Here is a 23,453-nt window from a genome sequence, read left to right as displayed (position 1 = left end):
TGGTAAGCATTGAAAGCCGAGATAGACATGCAGAAGCAGAAGACTGCCCCTCCCTGAGCCTGGTTCTGCTGGAGGTTTCTTCCTGTTAAAAGGGAGTTTTTCCTTCCCACTGTAGCCAAGTGCTTGCTCACAGGGGGTCGTTTTGACCGTTGGGGTTTTTCATAATTATTGTATGGCCTTGCCTTACAATATAAAGCGCCTTGGGGCAACTGTTTGTTGTGATTTGGCGCTATATAAAAAAAAGTTGATTGATTGATTGATGTCTGACGTAAAAAAATATGAATGAAATCCATATAGTTTTTGAAAAAAGTAAAAAGGACCGTTACTTTATTGACAGACCTCGTACATTGTTTCATTCCCCAACAGTGCTGCCGCTGAGGATCAAGCAGTGTTGGGCACAGTTCTGTGAATCTGCTAACCGCTAATTAGCTAAGCTAACATTTTCGTTAGCGGATTAGCTTTTCAGCTAACTTTGAAAACCATCAGCTTCCGCTAAATTTAGTTCCACTAACTTTCAGTCCGCTAATTTTTTTTTTTTTTTACTGGTAAAGTGAGTACATTTAACAGTCAAAAACGTTTGTAAACCCTAAAATCATACATATTAGCTCCTGTTTATGAATGCAGAGAGCTAGCTAATACTTCCGGTTCACAGGTCAAAGCACACAAGCGCTGGTAAGAAGACAAGAAGTTACACTATGGACAAAAATGGTCTGTAAGCAGTTCAAAAGTCATTATTTTTATTTATTTATTTTTCATGCATTGTGAACACAATACGGGTGAACAGTAGCTCCAGTTAATGGTTTATAAACATATAATATAGAGATAAACTGTGACTTCTAATACTGCGATTTACTGCTTTTGATAAAGTGTTTGGGTTTTATTTTTTTTATTTATTTATTTTTCGTGTGTTCCTTTTGTGTTTGTGATCGCCTTTGAATTTACACGTAGCCGACAGTGTACCGAGTCATTACGAAATGTTAGCGGTAACTTCCACTAATTATTTTTTTGCGGTTTATCGGTTTAGTGATAGAAAAGATAACTTTTCAGTTAGCGGTTTAATGGTTATCAAAACTAACTTTTCGGTTAGGTGTGCCCACCACTGGAATAAAGTACTTTAAGTAGGCTGGTGTGCCTGTGTGGGTGACACAGTTTGGAAACAGTTTAGAAACCAAATTGGGTTCTCAGACTCGTATCCACGTTCAAATTACCAACAACACAAATGTTCACTATTCCTTGTAATGTGTGTGATCCTCAAAGCTGAGCTGGCTTTGACTCCCATTTCAATGTTTTTGTAAAATGTGCAGCGGGCTGAATCGTGTGTCTGTACCTCGTATTTTCCTTCATTTTCATTCTTAATGGCCTGTACATCCAGCATGAGAGCCCAGGCTTGGCCTCTGAGCTGCAGAGGAATGCTCTTGTACACTCGTTTCACCATCTGTCAGGAAAACATACAAACTGTGTGAGCAGATCCAGAAAACTTACAGGGCGGAAGCTGTGAGGTATGAGTCATTGGAAAATTTAAACACCTACCATTCGCCCACAGAAAAATTCACAAAGATCAATTTTTTCATGTTAAAATGCCTCCTTTCCCAACACAAATTAGACCACATTGTGGTCAAATAACTGCTAAAGCTGAATCCAGTTCTTGTTATTTTTCAGAACCCACTTGAAGAGAAATGACTTGAAACATTATGACCAGTCAGCTGTAATCAGGACCCAAGATTTTTGTGATCATCGTCATCAATGCAGTTGGAACACCAGACTATTTGGTCACAAAGTTTAGAAATTATAAAAAGTAAAATTAATTAATTAATTAAAAAATAAAATTAAATCAGGATTTTTGTACCAAAGTGCAAAATATTTTGGTTGGAACTGTAGGTGTGGAAAACAGTATGTTAAATTTTTTTATTTTATTGTTTGTTTCTTTTTACACCCCCCCCCCCCCAAGTGAGTAAGACAATGGAAAGAAATTATGTGATCAACCCATTCATTCATTTTCTATACCTGCTTATTACAATTAAGGGAAGAAGGAGTCTATCCCAGCAGCCATTGGGCAAAAGGCGGGGTACACCCTGGACAAGAAGCCAGTCTATTATATATATATATATATATATATATATATATATATATATATATATATATATATATTAGACAAACACATTCACACTCATATTCAATTTAAAGTTTCCAAGTTTCCAACTCACCAAACCTGCATGCCTTTGGAAGCTGGAGGAAGCCAGAGAACCCAGTGGGAACCCACACAAACACGGGAAGAACATCCAAACTCCACACAGAAAGGACCAGCACAGAAAGCAATCCCAGGACCTTCTTGCTGTGAGGCAGCAACCCTAACCACCGAACTGCTCCACCCCATATTCAGATTTCCAAAATAAAACAAAATAAACTGCAAGGAAAAATAGTCCATGGTTGGGGTTTAAATGTACTTAGAAATGTTGCATCATTTTTTCTTTAAATTCTTGAAGAGTTTTGCCTTATGATGTCACAAACATTTACAATCTCTGCATACACTTCTTGGTTTGTGTTCACACATTATAGATATGATCCACGGCACATACTGCACCATGGTATTGTGATTTGATGTTTACAGTAATGGTCCAGTCAAAATACAAAGTACAAAAACAGAAAAGACTAAGTGAAATGATTTGGTGTGATCACCCTATAGACTGGCGTCCTGTCCAGGTTGTACCCCACCTCACGTCCTGTGACTGCTGGGATAGGGCGTGATAGGCTGGCATAGGCTCCAGCCCCTCCCATGACTCTTAAATGGAGTAAGCTGGTATAGAAAATGAATGAATGAGTGGATGGATGGATGGTGTGACCACCCTTCACCTACAAAACATTCTACATTCTCTGAGGTATAGTTGGAAGACGGTCAAACTGAAATGTGAGAAATTTTGATTTTTGATCAAATAAAAAATGTGTTTTATGTGAAATAGTGTCTGTATGTACGGGTTATTACTTACCTTGACACTGTTTTTGTATTTATCCCACTTCTTTACCATCTTCAGCCATTTCTCCACTCTCTCAAGCTCCAGCTGCTTCCTCTGTGAAAGAAACAGAAGCTAGCAAACTACAAGAAACCCAGACAGCACAACATATACAACCCCAATTCCAATGAAGTTGGGACGTTGTGTAAAATGCAAATAAAAACAGAATACAATGATTTGCAAATCCTCTTCAACCTATATTCAATTGAATACACCACAAAGACAAGATATTTAATGTTCAAACTGATAAACTTTATTGTTTTTGTGCAAATATTTGCTTATTTTGAAATGGATGCCTGCAACACATTTCAAAAAAGTTGGGACGGGGCAACAAAAGACTGGGAAAGTTGATGAATGCTCAAAAAACACCTAATTGGAAACAGGTGAGTGTCACGATTGGGTATAAATATTTGTACAAAAATAAAAAAGTCTATCAGATTGAACATTAAATATCTTGTCTTTGTGGTGTATTTAGTTGAATATAGGTTGAAGAGGATTTGCAAATCATTGTATTCTGTTTTTAATTTACATTTTACACCACGTCCCAATTCCAACCCCAATTCCAATGAAGTTGGAATTGGGGTTGTACCCTTACAGATATAAGTTTACATACACCGTGCCTGAAATATTTAAAACTAAGTTTGTCCCAACTACACATATTCCATTTTAGCAACAAATCTGAATTTAAAACACATAGGATGTCTACTTAATTCCAATATACAATTATTTAAAAGTAAAAGTTGCAGCTTACACTTTTCTTCATTATGTCAGATTTTCAGGAGCGACCCACTTTACATACACCTGGAGTAATGCCTCTTTAAGTAGGATGGATGGACGATTCCACAAAAAGACTCCAGAAGATTATAGAAATTGATGGAAGTACTTTCAGAAGCTTCTAAATGACTAACTTGCATAATTTGGGGTTAACTAGGGAATTTTAGGCTGTATTTAAGGCTGCATTTGGCATTTAAGAGGAGGAAAAAAAGATCTAAAGATTAAGACAAGGCTTCTGAAGCACAATTTGTAGTCTCTCCACTCCACATGTTCAGTTTGTCCTTAGGAGCCATCTTGGAGAGATTCCTGCCACCACGAACAACTGTACACTCGGTTATACAAAAAAAAAAAGAGAGATGCTTGGAACCATAAAGATTATAAATCACAGAGGTAGGAGACCCAGATTAACACCCATAAAATAGAGTGCCGCGCTCAAAGAGCGCAAACCTCCACTGACACTAGTTTCCAATTCTACAAAATTTTACCTTGTAAAAAAGTTTCAAGGTCAAAGTCCTATTAGAAGTGGCTTTTCATAAGCTAAATTAGATGTGATGAAATGTCAGGCGCATGAAGTTTTTTGTGGTATTGTCAGGTTTTCTTTTTTCAACTTTTTTGGTTTCTTAATTCTTTTTGAGATCATTTTCACAGAACATCAGTTGTATCTACTATGCACAATTTGTCAGTGCTTTCTGGCACTTAGTTTCTGACTAATAACTGGAAGACAAAACAGGCATAAAATTGGAACCTTCATCCAATTTTGGTGGTGTAGGTAAATCCATAACAGAAAAATGAGACTGAGATATAATGCAAAATGTAAATTCAAACGTCCACAAAATCCACCATCCGGCTCAGATCCGGATCAACCTTTGTCAGGTGATAGTGTGAGTCTGCACCTCACTTTCAAATATGAGAGTAATTGGGGTAATATTGATTAAGACATAATGTAAAATATACATTAAATGACATTTTCAATGTTAAATTTAAATGGCCACACAATTTGTAATGTGGCTCAGATTCGGATCAAACTTTGTCAGTTGATAAAGGATACTATTCTACATAACCCTATCAAATATGAAAGAAATTTGATCATTCTCGACATAGTTATGGATTTTTGAAAATTTGTTCAATGTTAAAGATAGGGATTTTTTCAGTTTTACAAGATTTTTCCTGACTTTGACCTTTGACCTATGACCTTGAAAATTGAATCAGTTCTTGCCTATCAGGATATGAATCTTCAGTAAAAATAATTCATAATGATATATGAAATATTGTGGGCTGCAGGGTGTTACCAAGCAAACAAACAAACAAACAAACGGGCTAAAACATATCTTCCTCTAATTTTGTTGGCAGAGGTAATTAAGTAAATTTCAATCTGAAGGTCCAGCAGAAGTGCAGGATCACAACTAAGGAGTTGATGCAGGAGTTGAAAGCATCAGAGGGAAAAGTGACATCACCCCCCTTTAAGAGAGTGCTTTATCACCATGACCCGAAAGGCTGCCATATATGAAGGTTGTTCACACGCAAAATTCCTGCATGAATGGAAGTACAGACTCATCAGTGCACAAACACGTGCACAGAATCACCACAAAGGAGACACATGGTAATTTTGGGCTTTTAATGATGTCTTTGACCTTTTTTTGTTGTTGATTTTTTGTTTTTGCCAGGGTGGAATCATTGCACAGCATACATCATTAATGACTAAAAAAAAACAAAAAAACAAAAAACAAGAATAGTTAAAACTCTGACTGAAGATAAACAATGCGGATTCCGTCCTGGTCATGGAACAACTGACCAGCTCCTCACTCTCACAAGGATCCTGGAGGGTGTCTGGAAGGATGCCCATCCAATCTACATACATGTGTTTTGTGGACTTGGAGAAGGCATATGATCAGGTCCCCGTGGAGATACTGTGGGAGGTGCTGCGGGAGTATGGAGTGTGGGGGCCCCTTCTCAGGGCCATCCAATCTCTGTACTCACAAAGGGAGAGCTGTGTTCAGGTGCTCGGCAGTAAGTCACACTTGTTTCCAGTGGGGGTTGGCCTCCGCCAGGGTTGCGCCTCATTACCAATCCTGTTTGTGATATTCATGGACAGGATATTGAGGCGTAGTCGGGGGGAGGAGGGTTTCCAGTTTGGTGGGCTCAGGTTCTCATCACTGCTTTTTGCAGATGATGTGGTCCTGTTGGCTTCATCAGCCGGTGACCTCCAACACTCACTGGATTGGTTCACAGCCGAGTGTGAAGCAGCTGGGATGAGGATCAGCACCTCTAAATCTGAGGCCATGGTTGTCAGCAGGAAACTGATGGACTGCCTACTCCGGGTAGTGAATGCGGTCTTGCCCCAAGTGAAGGAGTTCAAGTGCCTCCGGGTCTTGTTCAGGAGTGAGGGAACAAAGGAGACAAAGGAGTGGCATTGGCCAGAGAATCTGCACAGCAGGGGCGGTGTTGCATTTGCTCTACTGTACTGTTGTGATGAAAAGGGAGCTGAGCCCAAAGGTGAAGCTCTCGATATACTGGTCAATCTTCGTTCCTGGCTAACCGATCGGTTGTTATGACGCCTCACAGAGCAGCTGACCAATCAAAGCTGGACGCCGGTTAAACGATGTCTCTGAGAGTCAACGTAAGTCCAGATTGCTTGTTCCGGTTTGGCTTTTGTGTCCTGCGTTAGTGCCATGTGTCCGGGGCTTTACATTTGTTGCAAGGAAAGTTTAACGATCAAAATATCAACATTTTGGGCGCAATGAACATGTTTTCACTATTATTTGATTTCGTTGTGCAACTGACATCGTTATTCAAGCATTCAAAAGGCTATTCCTACCTCCACAAAAACTCCAAACAGCGACGAGAATGTTTCTTGACAGTTCTTGTTGTTGAACGAAACCTCATCTTCCTAACCGGACAGAATTGTGACATCATCATGCATGCGCATAGGCACTGCTCTATCGCACCTTGAAAATCCCCCATTTACAGTAATCCAGATGAGATGGGTCCATAAATTCAGCAGTGTTTGATGACAATGAGTAAAAAGGACCTTTAAAAGTGAAATAAGCTTGTACTTTTTCCTCCATCATGGAATTAAGAAAGAGTGTTTAGCTCAGCAAAATAATTTTGTACAGAGATCATTTTGGCACAACACCATTTGTGGGTTTGAGATATGACAGGATTTTATTTTTTTTTTTTTAAATCAAGAGCTTTTACATAATTGCAATTGTTTGGCATTCTCACCTTCTCTTCGTGCATAGTTGGAGCTGGCAGCTCATCTTCACTGAGAAGAGAGAGAAAGACAAACACTATTAGGAATACATTGACAGTGACTGCCACACAACAGGCAGAAAACTATTGTTTGCGGTACATTACAGTCCTGTTTGCAGAGAAACTAAGGACGGACTCACTGCATGAAGCCAAAACGATTGATGACTTTGTAGATGCTATAGTCAGCATCTTCCCAGGGATCAATTTCCACACCGTCCTGCCTACCCTGGAGACACAAATGGCATCATTGTTTTCAGAAATATCAAGCAGGAACATGTAAGCACACAAAACAAGCATATTGTATTAATTATAAGCCTGAATTTTGTAGATACAGTAAAATTTAATACATGGTTTAAACTTTTCATCCTTTATAATGGATTAACTTTACTGCTACTTATTAATGTACGTCCAATACATTATCGGTAAAAATGTCTTTTAAAACTATTTTTTTTCTTGTGTTAAACTTTTTGATTAGTCATCTTCTATTGTGGACAAATTCCTTCAAACTGGTTAAGATTCTGAACCAACTGAAGTCATCTACAATGCGTATCTGACAAGCCAGAAAATGCAACAGCAATCAATTCTCAAATAAATAAAAGTGGCCAGAACAGAATATGCCTAATTTTCATGATGTAAGACAGATGTAAAGAAGCATTCTTGGGAACCCTTTCAATATATGTATCAAAACACAGAGTTCAATGAAACATCATCCCAACACAAACATCTCGTGGTAAATGTTAACTGATCATTAAAATGTCTGTTTCTCACAGGACCAATGATCATTACCTCACTCTTTTCAGAATTCTGAAGCAGGAAATGACATGACACCCACCTCTTAACTGAAGTCATGCACCAGCCCAAGGTCTTTAGTTGAGAGAGATTATTTACTTTTATGGGCATGTAAAATTGAGAGTCATCAGCATACCACTGAAAAGTAATTTCATAGTTGGCAGTATCTGTCCAAGAGGTGCTATATAAAAGGAAAACCACAAAGGACCAAGAATAGAATCTTGATCTAGCCCATATTTTATAATGCAGGTGTTGGCAGTGGTGGGCACAAATAACCAAAAATTAACTTCGATAACAGATAATCAGATAACGGAAAAGTTATCTTTGATAAAGATAAACCAATAAACCACCCAAAAATGTATCAGAAGTTACAGATAACGATAACTTCCAGTATCATCTCTAGTACATTTGCAACTACTAACAAGCTGAATTTGAGTTTTAACACCATGATCGCTTTTGGAAGCATCAAAAGCGACAAAAGACCCAAACAATAAGCCAGTACTTCTATGTTTGAACATGCTGCCCCTGCTGGAGCTACACAAGCTACACAAGCTACACAAGCATCCTGAGAGCAGCCACAAAGCCAGCTCTCTACCAATCACAATGCTCCGGTCAGGCGGAGGTCTTGAAAAATAAAGTCATACTGACTTATGGTTTTGTGTGAATACTGATAGAATAACTCCATTAATGTCAATTCTGTCATTTGTACAAAGTTAAAATATAACATATATCATTTAATGTTGAATAATGCACTAATTCTGAGGTTTTGTAACAAACACAGACAGATTGCAAAGGATTCTGGGTAAAAGTGCCTCTGCTAAACACTGATTGGTTCAGTCATTCATTATGTAAACCTATAAACCCAGATAATATATATTCACAAGAGTTTTAGGCACTAGAGTTTAATGCTGTTGTCCGTGGAGCCTGAACAGAGTGTCTGAAATGCATTTGTGTTGACGTGAACATACTGAGATTACGCTATCCTACCCATAATACACTGCTGGGCACAGCATGTGCTCACAAAACCTTAAAAATTAGCACATTACTTTAAAACTAAAACATATCTGATATTTTCACTTTATAAAACTTCAGACATGACAGTAATTTTAAATAACTTGTCCAAAATTAGTTTTGTTAAAATTTGACCCATAAGTTAAAAATGTATGCCTCTGGATGACTTGGGTGATACTGGCAGTGTATCAGTATGGTATTAAAGAAAATGATATTTTTGGGGTTTTTTTGTGACCACTTCTCCTTTGCCTGCAGAGGATAGAGTGGTTTCTCCTGAAAGCAGCTCTCTTCTGTTTGCAGAGGATAGAACTATACATCAATAAAACAATGTCGGACTCTGTAGTTTTCTCTGGGCCCCTCCCCAATCGGACCGGGAGTGACATGTTTAGCCGCATGTTCTCCTTGAATTGCTGGCTGTCTGAGTGGTGTCCAAAAAATGAGGTGGGCTTCATAGATAATTGGCAAAGCTTCTGGGGAAAACCTGGTCTTGTTAGGAGAGACGGCATCCATCCCACTTTGGATGGAGCAGCTCTCATTTCTAGAAATCTGGCCAATTTTCTTAAATCCTCCAAACCGTGACTATCCAGGGTTGGGACCAGGAAGCAGAGTTGTAGTCTTACACACCTCTCTGCAGCTTCTCTCCCCCTACCATCCCCTCATTACCCCATCCCCGTAGAGACGGTGCCTGCTCCCAGACTACCAATAACCAGCAAAAATCTATTTAAGCATAAAAATTCAAAAAGAAAAAATAATATAGCACCTTCAACTGCACCACAGACTAAAACAGTTAAATGTGGTCTATTAAACATTAGGTCTCTCTCTTCTAAGTCCCTGTTGGTAAATGATATAATAATTGATCAACATATTGATTTATTCTGCCTTACAGAAACCTGGTTACAGCAGGATGAATATGTTAGTTTAAATGAGTCAACACCCCCGAGTCACACTAACTGTCAGAATGCTCGTAGCACGGGCCGGGGCGGAGGATTAGCAGCAATCTTCCATTCCAGCTTATTAATTAATCAAAAACCCAGACAGAGCTTTAATTCATTTGAAAGCTTGACTCTTAGTCTTGTCCATCCAAATTGGAAGTCCCAAAAACCAGTTTTATTTGTTATTATCTATCGTCCACCTGGTCGTTACTGTGAGTTTCTCTGTGAATTTTCAGACCTTTTGTCTGACTTAGTGCTTAGCTCAGATAAGATAATTATAGTGGGCGATTTTAACATCCACACAGATGCTGAGAATGACAGCCTCAACACTGCATTTAATCTATTATTAGACTCTATTGGCTTTGCTCAAAAAGTAAATGAGTCCACCCACCACTTTAATCATATCTTAGATCTTGTTCTGACTTATGGTATGGAAATAGAAGACTTAACAGTATTCCCTGAAAACTCCCTTCTGTCTGATCATTTCTTAATAACATTTACATTTACTCTGATGGACTACCCAGCAGTGGGGAATAAGTTTCATTACACTAGAAGTCTTTCAGAAAGCGCTGTAACTAGGTTTAAGGATATGATTCCTTCTTTATGTTCTCTAATGCCATATACCAACACAGTGCAGAGTAGCTACCTAAACTCTGTAAGTGAGATAGAGTATCTCGTCAATAGTTTTACATCCTCATTGAAGACAACTTTGGATGCTGTAGCTCCTCTGAAAAAGAGAGCTTTAAATCAGAAGTGCCTGACTCCGTGGTATAACTCACAAACTCATAGCTTAAAGCAGATAACCCGTAAGTTGGAGAGGAAATGGCGTCTCACTAATTTAGAAGATCTTCACTTAGCCTGGAAAAAGAGTCTGTTGCTCTATAAAAAAAGCCCTCCGTAAAGGTAGGACATCTTTCTACTCATCACTAATTGAAGAAAATAAGAACAACCCCAGGTTTCTTTTCAGCACTGTAGCCAGGCTGACAAAGAGTCAGAGCTCTATTGAGCTGAGTATTCCATTAACTTTAACTAGTAATGACTTCATGACTTTCTTTGCTAACAAAATTTTAACTATTAGAGAAAAAATTACTCATAACCATCCCAAAGACGTATCGTTATCTTTGGCTGCTTTCAGTGATGCTGGTATTTGGTTAGACTCTTTCTCTCCGATTGTTCTGTCTGAGTTATTTTCATTAGTTACTTCATCCAAACCATCAACATGTCTATTAGACCCCATTCCTACCAGGCTGCTCAAGGAAGCCCTACCATTATTTAATGCTTCGATCTTAAATATGATCAATCTATCTTTGTTAGTTGGCTATGTACCACAGGCTTTTAAGGTGGCAGTAATTAAACCATTACTTAAAAAGCCATCACTTTACCCAGCTATCTTAGCTAATTATAGGCCAATCTCCAACCTTCCTTTTCTCTCAAAAATTCTTGAAAGGGTAGTTGTAAAACAGCTAACTGATCATCTGCAGAGGAATGGTCTATTTGAAGAGTTTCAGTCAGGGTTTAGAATTCATCATAGTACAGAAACAGCATTAGTGAAGGTTACAAATGATCTTCTTATGGCCTCGGACAGTGGACTCATCTCTGTGCTTGTTCTGTTAGACCTCAGTGCTGCTTTTGATACTGTTGACCATAAAATTTTATTACAGAGATTAGAGCATGCCATAGGTATTAAAGGCACTGCGCTGCGGTGGTTTGAATCATATTTGTCTAATAGATTACAATTTGTTCATGTAAATGGGGAATCTTCTTCACAGACTAAAGTTAATTATGGAGTTCCACAAGGTTCTGTGCTAGGACCAATTTTATTTACTTTATACATGCTTCCCTTAGGTAGTATTATTAGATGGTATTGCGTAAATTTTCATTGTTACGCAGATGATACCCAGCTTTATCTATCCATGAAGCCAGAGGACACACACCAATTAGCTAAACTGCAGGATTGTCTTACAGACATAAAGACATGGATGACCTCTAATTTCCTGCTTTTAAACTCAGATAAAACTGAAGTTATTGTACTTGGCCCCACAAATCTTAGAAACATGGTGTCTAACCAGATCCTTACTCTGGATGGCATTACCCTGACCTCTAGTAATACTGTGAGAAATCTTGGAGTCATTTTTGATCAGGATATGTCATTCAAAGCGCATATTAAACAAATATGTAGGACTGCTTTTTTGCATTTACGCAATATCTCTAAAATCAGAAAGGTCTTGTCTCAGAGTGATGCTGAAAAACTAATTCATGCATTTATTTCCTCTAGGCTGGACTATTGTAATTCATTATTATCAGGTTGTCCTAAAAGTTCCCTAAAAAGCCTTCAGTTAATTCAAAATGCTGCAGCTAGAGTACTGACGGGGACTAGAAGGAGAGAGCATATCTCACCCATATTGGCCTCTCTTCATTGGCTTCCTGTTAATTCTCGAATAGAATTTAAAATTCTTCTTCTTACTTATAAGGTTTTGAATAATCAGGTCCCATCTTATCTTAGGGACCTCGTAGTACCATATCACCCCAATAGAGCGCTTCGCTCTCAGACTGCAGGCTTAGTTGTAGTTCCTAGGGTTTGTAAGAGTAGAATGGGAGGCAGAGCCTTCAGCTTTCAGGCTCCTCTCCTGTGGAACCAGCTCCCAATTCAGATCAGGGAGACAGACACCCTCTCTACTTTAAGATTAGGCTTAAAACTTTCCTTTTTGCTAAAGCTTATAGTTAGGGCTGGATCAGGTGACCCTGAACCATCCCTTAGTTATGCTGCTATAGACGTAGACTGCTGGGGGGTTCCCATGATGCACTGTTTCTTTCTCTTTTTGCTCTGTATGCACCACTCTGCATTTAATCATTAGTGATCGATCTCTGCTCCCCTCCACAGCATGTCTTTTTCCTGGTTCTCTCCCTCAGCCCCAACCAGTCCCAGCAGAAGACTGCCCCTCCCTGAGCCTGGTTCTGCTGGAGGTTTCTTCCTGTTAAAAGGGAGTTTTTCCTTCCCACTGTAGCCAAGTGCTTGCTCACAGGGGGTCGTTTTGACCGTTGGGGTTTTACATAATTATTGTATGGCCTTGCCTTACAAGATAAAGCGCCTTGGGGCAACTGTTTGTTGTGATTTGGCACTATATAAAAAAAATTGATTGATTGATTGATCTCTTAGGAAACTTTTAACAGGTAGGTCTCAACTGATTTTAAAAATGTTTGCCTGCCTACGTTATCGGTCGACAATTTATCGGAAGATAATTAGTCCGATAATGGTTTTCAAAGTTATTTAAAAAGATAATCCGATAATTAAAACATTCTTTGATAATTATCTGTTATTGGATTATTGGAAGTGTGCCCACCACTGGGTGTTGGTAAGCAAAGTATACTGCAATTGGTTGGACAAGTACAATCCCAACCAAACAACAACCTGAAAACAAATAAAAAAAAAAAAAAGTGTATCTAGCAATACATAAGATCAACTGTATCAAAAGCTGCACTAAGATCCAACAGCAGCAGGACTGAAGCAATTAGTTTAATTACCTAATAATGCAGGATAGGGGTGGTGGCCACATGGTTAGTGCACTTAGTTACAGTGCAGAAGATTCCCAGTTCAAACCCCACCCCTGCCACATTTCTCCATGCAATGTGGAATTGCATTAGGAAGGGCATCTTGGATCTGCAGTGGTGACCCCGAGTGAAAACAAGGGAGCAGCCAAAGCAACTTACTTAGGTAATAATGCAGGATCATTGTGATTTTTCAGAAGAAGATGTTTAATTGCAGTGACAGTTGTACGTCACAGGTTAATAACATTAAAGAAAATGAGCCCTAATAATTGCTGAAAATCACAAACCAATTTAGTTGGTAGTGCACTGAAGATAGAAGTAGTAATTTTGGCATCATTCACAATTTTGGTAAACTTAAAACTACCAGCCCTATGTAATGGTTCCTAGGTTCCTTAAACTTTTTTAGAGATTTGGAAAATGATACATTTTTAGAAAGTTTCTGAAATAAAGAATGTAAAACCAAGAATATATTTCCAATCAGAGGTTGTTATGGCCGCCATGTTGGACTTCTAAAATTGGTCACCTTCTAACTAACGTTTCGCTTTCTGGACTTCTGGTTAACTTCATGATTGAAGTGACGAATAAGAATATAGAATAAGAATTATGTAGGGCAAGGATCCAAAGATACTAATTAGAAATTACTGAAGCTGATGAACAGTAATATTTTCTGCTGCCATTTTGGATTTTAATTGCATGCAACTGACATCAATGATTTATGGGACATAGGAACCTGATCCATGTGGGTGTCTTTTCCTTACTAATCATATCCACATATTTGTAACTGTCTAATTTTTTTTAAATATTATTCAATTCTTGATGAAATTTGCAATAAAAGCATTGAACCCTTAAACCAAGAACAGTACTGTTATCTGTTACCTTTGTACCACAACACTGACCCACAAATAACCAGAGATCAAGAAAATGAAAAGTTAGTTTGGTAGGTCACCAATTTTGGAAATCCAACATGGTAGCCACAACAACCTTTTAAAGTTAGAGTTGCATTCAGGCCACCTGCCAAACCATCCACCATGCAGTCCTTTTCAAACAGTGACTCCAGAATATCAGTAATTTAGTACTGTTTCCAGTTAGTCAGTGGAATCAGATTCACAAATTTATGAGATAAAAACCTCAATATTTATCAGACAGCATAAAGATGCTTTCAACCCAATGAATGAGTGATTGGAAACAGCAGAACTAAGAGAGAACATGCTGATATTCAAATGACAACACCACAAGTTAACAAGTCCAAAGTGTACCCATTACAACATGCGTGTCCATGTATAAACTGAACAGACCCAAGCATCTCCACAATATACTGAAATGTCTTCCTTAGAGGGCTCTTAGATTGATTTTGTTGAAAGCTACAAGTATCTCGGTATTTGTCTTGACAGCAAACTCTAAATTGAAACTCACACACATTTTATATATATATATACGAGGTCTATTAGAAAAGTATCCGACCTTATTATTTTTTCAAAAACCATATGGATTTGAATCACGTGTGATTACATCAGACATGCTTGAACCCTCGTGGGCATGCGAGAGTTTTTTCACGCCTGTCGGTTACGTAATTCGCCTGTGGGCAGTCTTTGAGTGAGGAGTCGTCCACCCGCTCGTCGATTTTTTTCATTGTTTAGGAATGGCTCAGAGACTGTTGCTTTGTTTGATAAAAATTTTTTCAAAACTGTAAGGCACAACTGAGTGGACACCATTCAATAAATTCAGCTGGTTTTCGGTAAAAATTTTAACGGCTGATGAGAGATTTTGGTCTGGTAGTGTCGCTTTAAGGACGGTCCACGGCGCCTGATGGCGATCTGCGCTTCGAGGCGGCAGCGTCTCGCCGTTTCAAGTTGAAAACTTACACATTTCAGGTTCTGTTGACGCAGTAAGTCGTCAGAGAACAGAGAACTTTCAGAAGAAGTCGGCATGAGGAGTTTATTCGGACATTCCATTGTTAACGGTCATTTTGTAATGAAAGAACGTGCGGGCAGAGTCGCATGTCGGGCTGGACCCGACCGCGGGGGGTCGCGGCAGGAAAACACCTCCGTTGGAAATCTTAACGGGCAAGTTGGAACATGCCCAAGCTGTTAAACAATTTCTCAGTTACTCACTTGTTGAAAGCCATTAAAAGCCGCCTGAATTCTACAAATGGTTTTCAACATGGAGGTGTTTTTCCTGTCGCGGCGCACACAGATTTGCCGAGTCGTCACGGAAACGACTCGGCGAATTTGCGCGTACGTCTTTCATTAAAAAAATGTCCTTAAACAGTGGAATGTCCGCATAAATTCCTCATGCCGGCCTCTTCTGAATCTTCTCTGTTCTCTCACGATGTCCTGGGTGAATTAAGCCTTAAATTAGGATGGTTTCAGCTCGAAACAGGCCGACGACAGCGCCTGGAAGCGCTGCAGGACGTCTCGCTCCGTGGGAAGTCCTTACACCGACAGAAACACCCCATAATCTCTCATCAGCCGTTAAACTTTTCACAGAAAACCAGCTTAATTTCTTGAATAGTGTCCACTCGGATATTCCTCACAGGTCCAGAAAAAATTTTGATAAAGCAACGCGCGCCGTCTGGAGCAGCGTGTGAAACAAAGGAATTCAGCCGAGAGGGCGGGACCACATCTCACTCAAGGCCTGCCCACAGGGAAATGACGTCACCGACACGCGTGAAAAAACTCACGTATGCGCACGAGGGTTCAAGCATGATTGGTGTAATCGCATGTCATTCAAATCCATATAGTTAAAAAAAAAAATAAAAGGGTCGGTTTATTATCTAAGAGACCTCGTATATATATATATATATATATATATATATATATATGCTTTTTTTGGGGGTGTCACATTTTCGTGGCACATTTCATCACAGTGTCATGAAACTGGGTATATATAGGCACACTAAGATTTCTAACCATGGCAAAGGTGCACACTAAAATCTAACTGCATGCACTGCAATGCTCTTGAGTCAAGCACCATCGTTTTAAATATTGTGTGTAATCTTACATTCCACAGTACAAATGTCTGACTTAAAACATGCATTCAGAATCTGCCTTAACCACCACAAAATTTAAGAGTGATTTTTTTTTTCTTTTTTTTTCATCAAGGAAAATCCATTTAAGCAGCAGTCTGGTTCCAATGTTGACACAACGGAAAAGGAGTTAATCCTCTTCCGTCCCACCAGAGGGGCTTTTCACTTACAATATCAACACCACAGTGTGGTCGGCTGCTTGTCTGGAAAGCAGACAATCAACAGCTTGCTTACAGAAAGAATGTGCACAGAGAAATGACATGGCTGTGTTCTGTTTGAGTCTGCACTCCGGCAGCCCTGCAGAAACTGAGTGATGTCATCTTTATGAAAGTGAGAGAACTAAAAATACTCCCATCACCTACGTTTGCAGCCAGCTAAAGAAAGAGATCAAATTCACATGGGAAAATTTTAGATTTGAAGGTTTAAGATTTTTATGTCTGAAGCCTCCAGACTGTATGAATCACAGATCTCTATACACTAGACTGGGAGGTGCTATAGTGGATCTCACATTACACATTTAATGTTACTCTACACATTGTTAGAAAAACTGCAAATCCATCTATGTATTGGTTGGCCAAATAATCAACAGCAAACTATAACAAAATTATATGTTTATTGTACAGACCCAAATCAGAAAAAGTTGGGATGAAAAAAGAAAAAGGAAAAAACAAAACAAAAAACAATGATTTGTACATTCACTTTTGACTTTTATTTTTTTATATTACAAAAATAAAATAACTTCTTCATGTCATTATGGGGTGTTGTGAGGAGAATTTTGCAGGGGAAAAAAATTAATATACTCCATCTTAGAATAAGGCCATTACATAACAATATATGCAAAAAATGAAGCGCTGTGAATACTTTCCGGATGCGCTTGCTGAACAAGATGTTTGAATTGCAACAGTCTGTGTTCAGGACAAAATTACAAAGAAACTGCACTCACTGAAATGCTGAGGTTATGCTTGCCATGGGTGAAGATTCTACAGCAGGGTTGCTGTTGTTGGGCCTTACTACAGTGTTTTACACTACTCATCATTGCACTGTACTGGCCCAGAGAATTGAAAATATGTTGGTGTCACTGGAAAATTTTGGGACATCTCAGGTACCAGGATTTTAGTTGCTGATCAGTCTACCCACATGATGTCATGTGCTATGAAGAAACAAGCATAGACACGTACTGCTGTCAGCAAACAGCAATGCAAGGAATACCAAACTCACCTTTTATTTCTGTAAACCAGTGTAAAACAATAAATAGGTCAATCAAAATCTATTTACAAGGTAAATAAGAGATGTTTTACCAACTATTTTAACAAGAAACATATTCAAACTATGTATCTATATAATCATTTTAAATGTGAGCACATATGTTTTAAAGTTCTTCATGACAAGTGTGATTTTAAAATCTGAACAGTAAAAATCAGTTGAGATTATATCATTTTGGGGAGTCAAGCCGCTGCTCCTCCACGTCAAAAGGAGCCAGCTGAGGTGGCTCGGGCATCTTTTTCGGATGCCCCCTGGACACCTCACTGGAGAAGTGTTCCAGGCATGTCCCATTGGGAGGAGGCCCCGAGGAAGACCCAGGACATGCTGGAGGGACTGCATCTCGCAGCTGGCTTGGGAACACCTCGGGGTTCCCCCGGAGGAGCTGGGGGAAGTGTGTGTGGATCGGGAGGTCTGGGCAGCTTTGCTTGAGCTGCTGCCCCCGCGACCTGACCTCGGATGAAGCAGAAGAAAATGGATGGATGGATGGATAACTACTCTGAGTCATAACGCCACGATGGTGGAACGAGCTACCAGTCATTATCAGAAGAAGGCAACCCTCTCTATCTTTAAGAATCTCTTGAAAACCCATTTCTTCTGAGAGCACCTCCTCTCCTCAACCTCTAATAAGTTAACATGCCTCGCTCTCTTATAAATGCCTGCACTTGTCTTCCTCTTTGATTAGATGAAGTATTTAGTACCTTGCACTCATTCAAATGTCTTACTTGGGCTTGATTGCTTGTTCCACACATGTAACTACCTTTTGCTAAAGCTGTCTGCCAAATGAGTAAATGTATGAATGGCAACTGGTAGGTCTCACTTTTGACCACACTCTTGCGGTAGCAAACAACAAGCTTCTGGCAGTGTGGTGGTCTGTCCCCTGCCCAGGTCTTATGTCCTGTATTAGTTGTTGTGTCTTCCTGAATGTCATACTTTAGTCTTTCTTGAGTTCCCTTGAGTTTAGTTTGGAATTCATTATAGTTTTCTTTTAGATGCTATTCACCTCAGGGTTCTTTGTAGTTTGAGGTTTCAATCTGTTTCTATTGGTCCCTGTGTGTGTTTGCAGGTGTGTCTCTGTCACCTGGTGTTCTTTCACAGGTGTGTCTCATCACAATCAGAACACCTGTCACTCGTCTTCTCATTACAGGTCACTATTTAAGTTTGTCACTGTTCTGCCCTCAGTTTGTTGGGTTACTGCTGTTCTGCTCATGTTAGCAGTTGCTAGATCTGCGTGTGCTTGTCTCCCGCTGTACTGGTGCTGCTGCAAACTCCCTCCTTGTTCCTGTTCATGTGGACTGTTCATCAGTTTTGGATTTGCTGTGTTTCACATTCTGGACTCATCTTGTTCCACGATAAATAAACTTGACATGTTCTTCTCCTGTCTGGTCCCTGTAGTGATGGTGAGATGAAGCTTCATAAAGCACTGAAGCTTCCCAGTAAATTGGTTTACAAAAGGATTCATTTCTCGAGGCTTCGCATGCACACAATATCACCTGACGGCCAAAGTGTGTAAAACAGAAATCTTAGCCATGTAATTTGTGATTTTGTCAGTAACAGCAGTTTGGAATGGCTGTAAACAATGAAAAAACTATGACCATATAATTTTTTTATATCAATGTATGGTATTTTATGATTATACTGTATCATGTGTTGTGAAAGTGACGTGACACGGACCCACAACAGGGGGCGTTAATGAACGGACAATGGATAAGCCAAAAAGTAACAATTTAATGTTGTGAATCGCACAACAACGTACAGACAATAACAATATGGTGACTGTCAATCATACACCAGGTGACGTGTGGGCAGGCTCAACGATAGAAGACGCCTGGAGAGAGAAGAGCTGGATCCCCACACAGCTTCCACCACCAACGGAGCTGAAGAACACCGGAGCCGCCAAGCCCTGCGCCCCAGGTGGCCGCTGTCTTCAGCAGTCAGACCCGGTACTGCTGGCAGAGAACAAAGACAGTCCAGATGAGTGTGAGTTCGCACACTCAGTAATCCACAGTCTGTCATAAGTAAAGGAGGGAAAACCTCCACCTCCAATCACACACACTCGTGCAGCTCCTGGTCAACCACTTATCTGAGTTGGGGTGTGAGGCGAAGCCGTCGATGTCACACCAAACGCCAATCCTCCAGATAAGGAAACACTCCAGGAAAACGGCTGCAAATAGAAGTTCAGGTTAAACACACACAGTGTCAGGCAGCAGAGAAATTACCTGAATGGTAGTTGATTTCTCGGCGAGGAGGTGGAGTTGCAGTCCGGTCTTTGTAGTGGTGATGATGGGTGACAGCTTGTGTTGATTGTTGACAGCTGTCACCTCCAGCAAAGCCGACGCCCTCTCGTGCTTGAAGCCCGCACTTCAAGCAGGGCGCCATCTTGTGGTGGTGGGCCAGCAGTACCTCCTCTTTAGCGGCCCACACAACAGGACCCCCCCCCCCCCTCAACGGGCGCCTCCTGGCGCCCGACCAGGCTTGTCAGGGTGCCGCCGGTAGAAGTCGGCCAGGAGGGCCGGGTCCAGGATGAAGCTCCTCTTCACCCAGGAGCGTTCTTCGGGTCCATACCCCTCCCAGTCCACCAAATACTGGAACCCCCGGCCCTTCCGACGGACGTCCAGGAGCCGGCGCACGGTCCAAGCCGGCTCCCCGTCGATGATCCGGGCAGGAGGCGGCGCCGGTCCGGGGGTACAGAGGGGTGACACGTGGTGAGGTTTGATGTGGGACACATGGAAAACTGGGTGGATCCGCAGTGAAGCTGGTAGCTTCAGCTTCACTGCAGCTGGACTGAGGACCTTGAGGATGGGGAAAGGTCTGATGTATCTGTCCTTCAACTTTTGGGATTCCACTTGCAGGGGAATGTCCTTTGTGGAAAGCCAAACCTCCTGCCCAGGCTGGTACACAGGGGCCGGGGCACGCCGGCGGTCTGCATGGTTCTTGGCCCTCGTCCGGGCTTTGAGCAGGGCAGAGCGGGCGGTACACCACACCCGACGGCACCTTCTCAGATGGGCCTGGACCGAGGGCACCCCGACCTCTCCCTCCACTAGCGGGAACAATGGGGGCTGGTACCCCAAACACACTTCAAATGGGGAGAGGCCGGTGGCAGACGAGACTTGGCTGTTATGAGCGTACTCGATCCAGGCCAGATGGTCACTCCAGGCCGTCGGGTGCGTGGAGGTCACGCAACGGAGGGCCTGCTCCAGTTCCTGGTTTGTCCGCTCTGCCTGCCCATTCGTCTGGGGGTGGTACCCAGACGAGAGACTGACGGTGGCCCCCAGTTCCCTACAGAAACTCCGCCAGACCTGGGAGGAGAACTGAGGACCACGATCCGACACAATGTCTGATGGAATCCCATGCAGACGCACGACGTGGTGGACCAGGTGGTCTGCAATCTCCTGGGCCGGCGGGAGCTTCAGGAGGGCCACGAAGTGGGCCGCCTTGGAGAACCAGTCCACTATCGTTAGGATGGTGGTGTTTCCCTGGGACGGTGGGAGGCCCGTGACAAAGTCCAGGCCGATATGAGACCAGGGGCGACGAGGCACTGGCAGAGGCTGGAGGAGGCCTTGGGCCTTGTGATGGTCAGCTTTGCCCCTGGCGCAGGTGGTGCAGGCCTGGACATACTCCCGGACGTCGGCTTCCATAGACGCCCACCAGAATCGCTGCCGGATCACTGCCACGGTTCTTCGCACCCCTGGGTGACAGGAGAGCTTGGAACCGTGACAGAAGTCAAGGACCGCAGCCCTGGCCTCTGGTGGGACGTACAGTTTGTTCTTCGGACCGGTCCCCGGGTCCGGGCTCCGTGTCAGGGCCTCCCGGACGGTCTTCTCCACGTCCCAGGTAAGGGCGGCCACGACAGTGGACTCGGGGATGATGGTTTCAGTGGGGTCTGACAGCTCGATCTTGACCTCCTCTTCGTGCACCCGGGACAGGGCATCAGATCGTTGGTTCTTTGTCCCGGGCGGTAGGTGATCGGGAAGTCAAAACGCCCGAAGAACAGCGACCAGCGGGCTTGCCTGGGGTTGAGACGCTTCGCGGTCCGGATGTACTCCAGGTTCCGATGGTCCGTGAAAACTGTAAATGGTACCGATGCTCCCTCCAACAGGTGTCTCCACTCTTCAAGAGCCTCCTTCACCGCAAGAAGTTCCCGATTGCCGACGTCATAGTTCCGTTCAGCTGGGGTCAACCTGCGGGAAAAGTAGGCACATGGGTGGAGAACCTTGTCGGACTCCCCGCTCTGGGATAACACGGCTCCTATCCCTGAGTCAGAGGCATCCACTTCAACAACAAACTGGCGCTTGGGATCGGGCTGCACCAGAACCGGTGCAGTCGAGAACCGGCGTTTCAACTCCCTAAACGCGGCTTCGCACCGATCCGACCAGGTGAAGGGGACTTTTGTGGAGGTCAGGGCTGTCAGGGGGCTAACTACCTGACTGTAGCCCTTGATGAACCTCCGGTAGAAATTTGCAAAACCGAGGAACTGTTGTAGTTTCCTACGGTTCGTTGGTTGGGGCCAATCTCTCACCGCCGCAACCTTGGCCGGATCAGGGGCGACGGAGTTGGAGGAGATTATGAACCCCAAGAAGGACAAAGAAGTGCGGTGGAACTCACACTTCTCGCCCTTCACAAACAGCCGGTTCTCCAACAACCGCTGTAGGACCTGACGTACATGCTTAACATGGGTCTCAGGATCCGGAGAAAAGATGAGTATATCGTCTAGATATACGAAGACAAACCGATGCAGGAAGTCCCGCAAGACATCATTAACCAATGCTTGGAACGTCGCGGGCGCACTGGTGAGGCCGAACGGCATGACCAGGTACTCAAAGTGACCTAACGGGGTGTTAAATGCCGTCTTCCACTCGTCTCCCTCCCGGATCCGAACCAGGTGATAAGCATTCCTAAGATCCAATTTTATAAAAATTGGGGCTCCATGCAGGGGCGTGAACACTGAATCCAACAGAGGTAACGGGTATCGGTTGCGAACCGTGATCTCGTTCAGCCCTCTGTAATCAATGCATGGACGGAGTCCGCCGTCCTTCTTGCCCACAAAAAAGAAACCAGCACCCATCGGGGAGGTGGAGTTCCGGATCAACCCGGCAGCTAACGAGTCCCGGATGTAGGTCTCCATTGATTCGCGTTCCGGACGTGAGAGGTTGTACAGCCTGCTGGACGGGTACTCAGCGCCCGGTATCAAATCAATGGCACAATCGTACGGACGGTGCGGAGGCAGCGTGAGTGCCAGATCCTTGCTGAAGACGTCAGCAAGGTCGTGGTACTCGGCTGGCACCGCCGCCAGATTGGGGGGGACTAAAACCTCCTCCTTAGCTGTCACACCGGGTGGAACCGAGGATCCTAAACACTCCTGGTGGCAGGTTTCGCTCCACTGAACCACAACCCCAGACAGCCAATCAATCCGGGGATTGTGTTTTAACACCCATGGAAAACCCAAAATCACTCGGGAGGTAGAAGGTGTTACATAAAACACAATCTCCTCCCTGTGATTCCCAGACACCACCAATGTCACTGGCTGAGTCTGGTGTGTGATTAGTGGAAGAAGGGTGCCATCTAGTGCCCGCACCGACAATGGTGACGGTAAGGCCACTAGAGGGAGCCCAACCTCCTTTGCCCATCTGCTATCCAGCAGATTTCCCTCCGACCCCGTGTCCACCAGTGCTGGAGCGTGAAGGGTTAAATCCTCACTCAGGATCGTGACTGGGATTCGTGCAGATTTACGGGGTCTCCCCGTGTGGGTATTGTGACCCACCCTTAGCCCAGTCTCTAAGGACGAGTGCTGCTGTTTTGATTGTTTGGGGCATTCTCTCTGTGTGTGCTCAGTAGAGCTGCAGAGAAAACACTCTCCAC

The 23,453-nt window shown here is 42.5% G+C and overlaps 1 protein-coding gene across 1 annotated transcript in view; it reads right to left on the bottom strand.

Annotated features, from left to right (window-relative positions):
• LOC117532310 (USP6 N-terminal-like protein) overlaps positions 1–23,453 on the bottom strand; it is a 75,078-nt gene that overhangs the window by 37,005 nt on the left and 14,620 nt on the right. Inside the window, exons 3-6 of the mRNA XM_034195634.1 lie at positions 7,172–7,257; positions 7,005–7,044; positions 2,985–3,065; positions 1,328–1,435 (exon numbers count right to left, since the gene is read on the bottom strand). Of these exons, the coding sequence (XP_034051525.1) occupies positions 1,328–1,435; positions 2,985–3,065; positions 7,005–7,044; positions 7,172–7,257 (315 nt within the window). The remainder of the gene's footprint in view (positions 1–1,327; positions 1,436–2,984; positions 3,066–7,004; positions 7,045–7,171; positions 7,258–23,453) is intronic.

This window comes from Thalassophryne amazonica, chromosome 2, assembly GCF_902500255.1.
Source record: "Thalassophryne amazonica chromosome 2, fThaAma1.1, whole genome shotgun sequence".
Taxonomy (NCBI): Eukaryota; Metazoa; Chordata; class Actinopteri; order Batrachoidiformes; family Batrachoididae; genus Thalassophryne; species Thalassophryne amazonica.
This window is presented reverse-complemented; position numbering and strand designations above follow the sequence as displayed.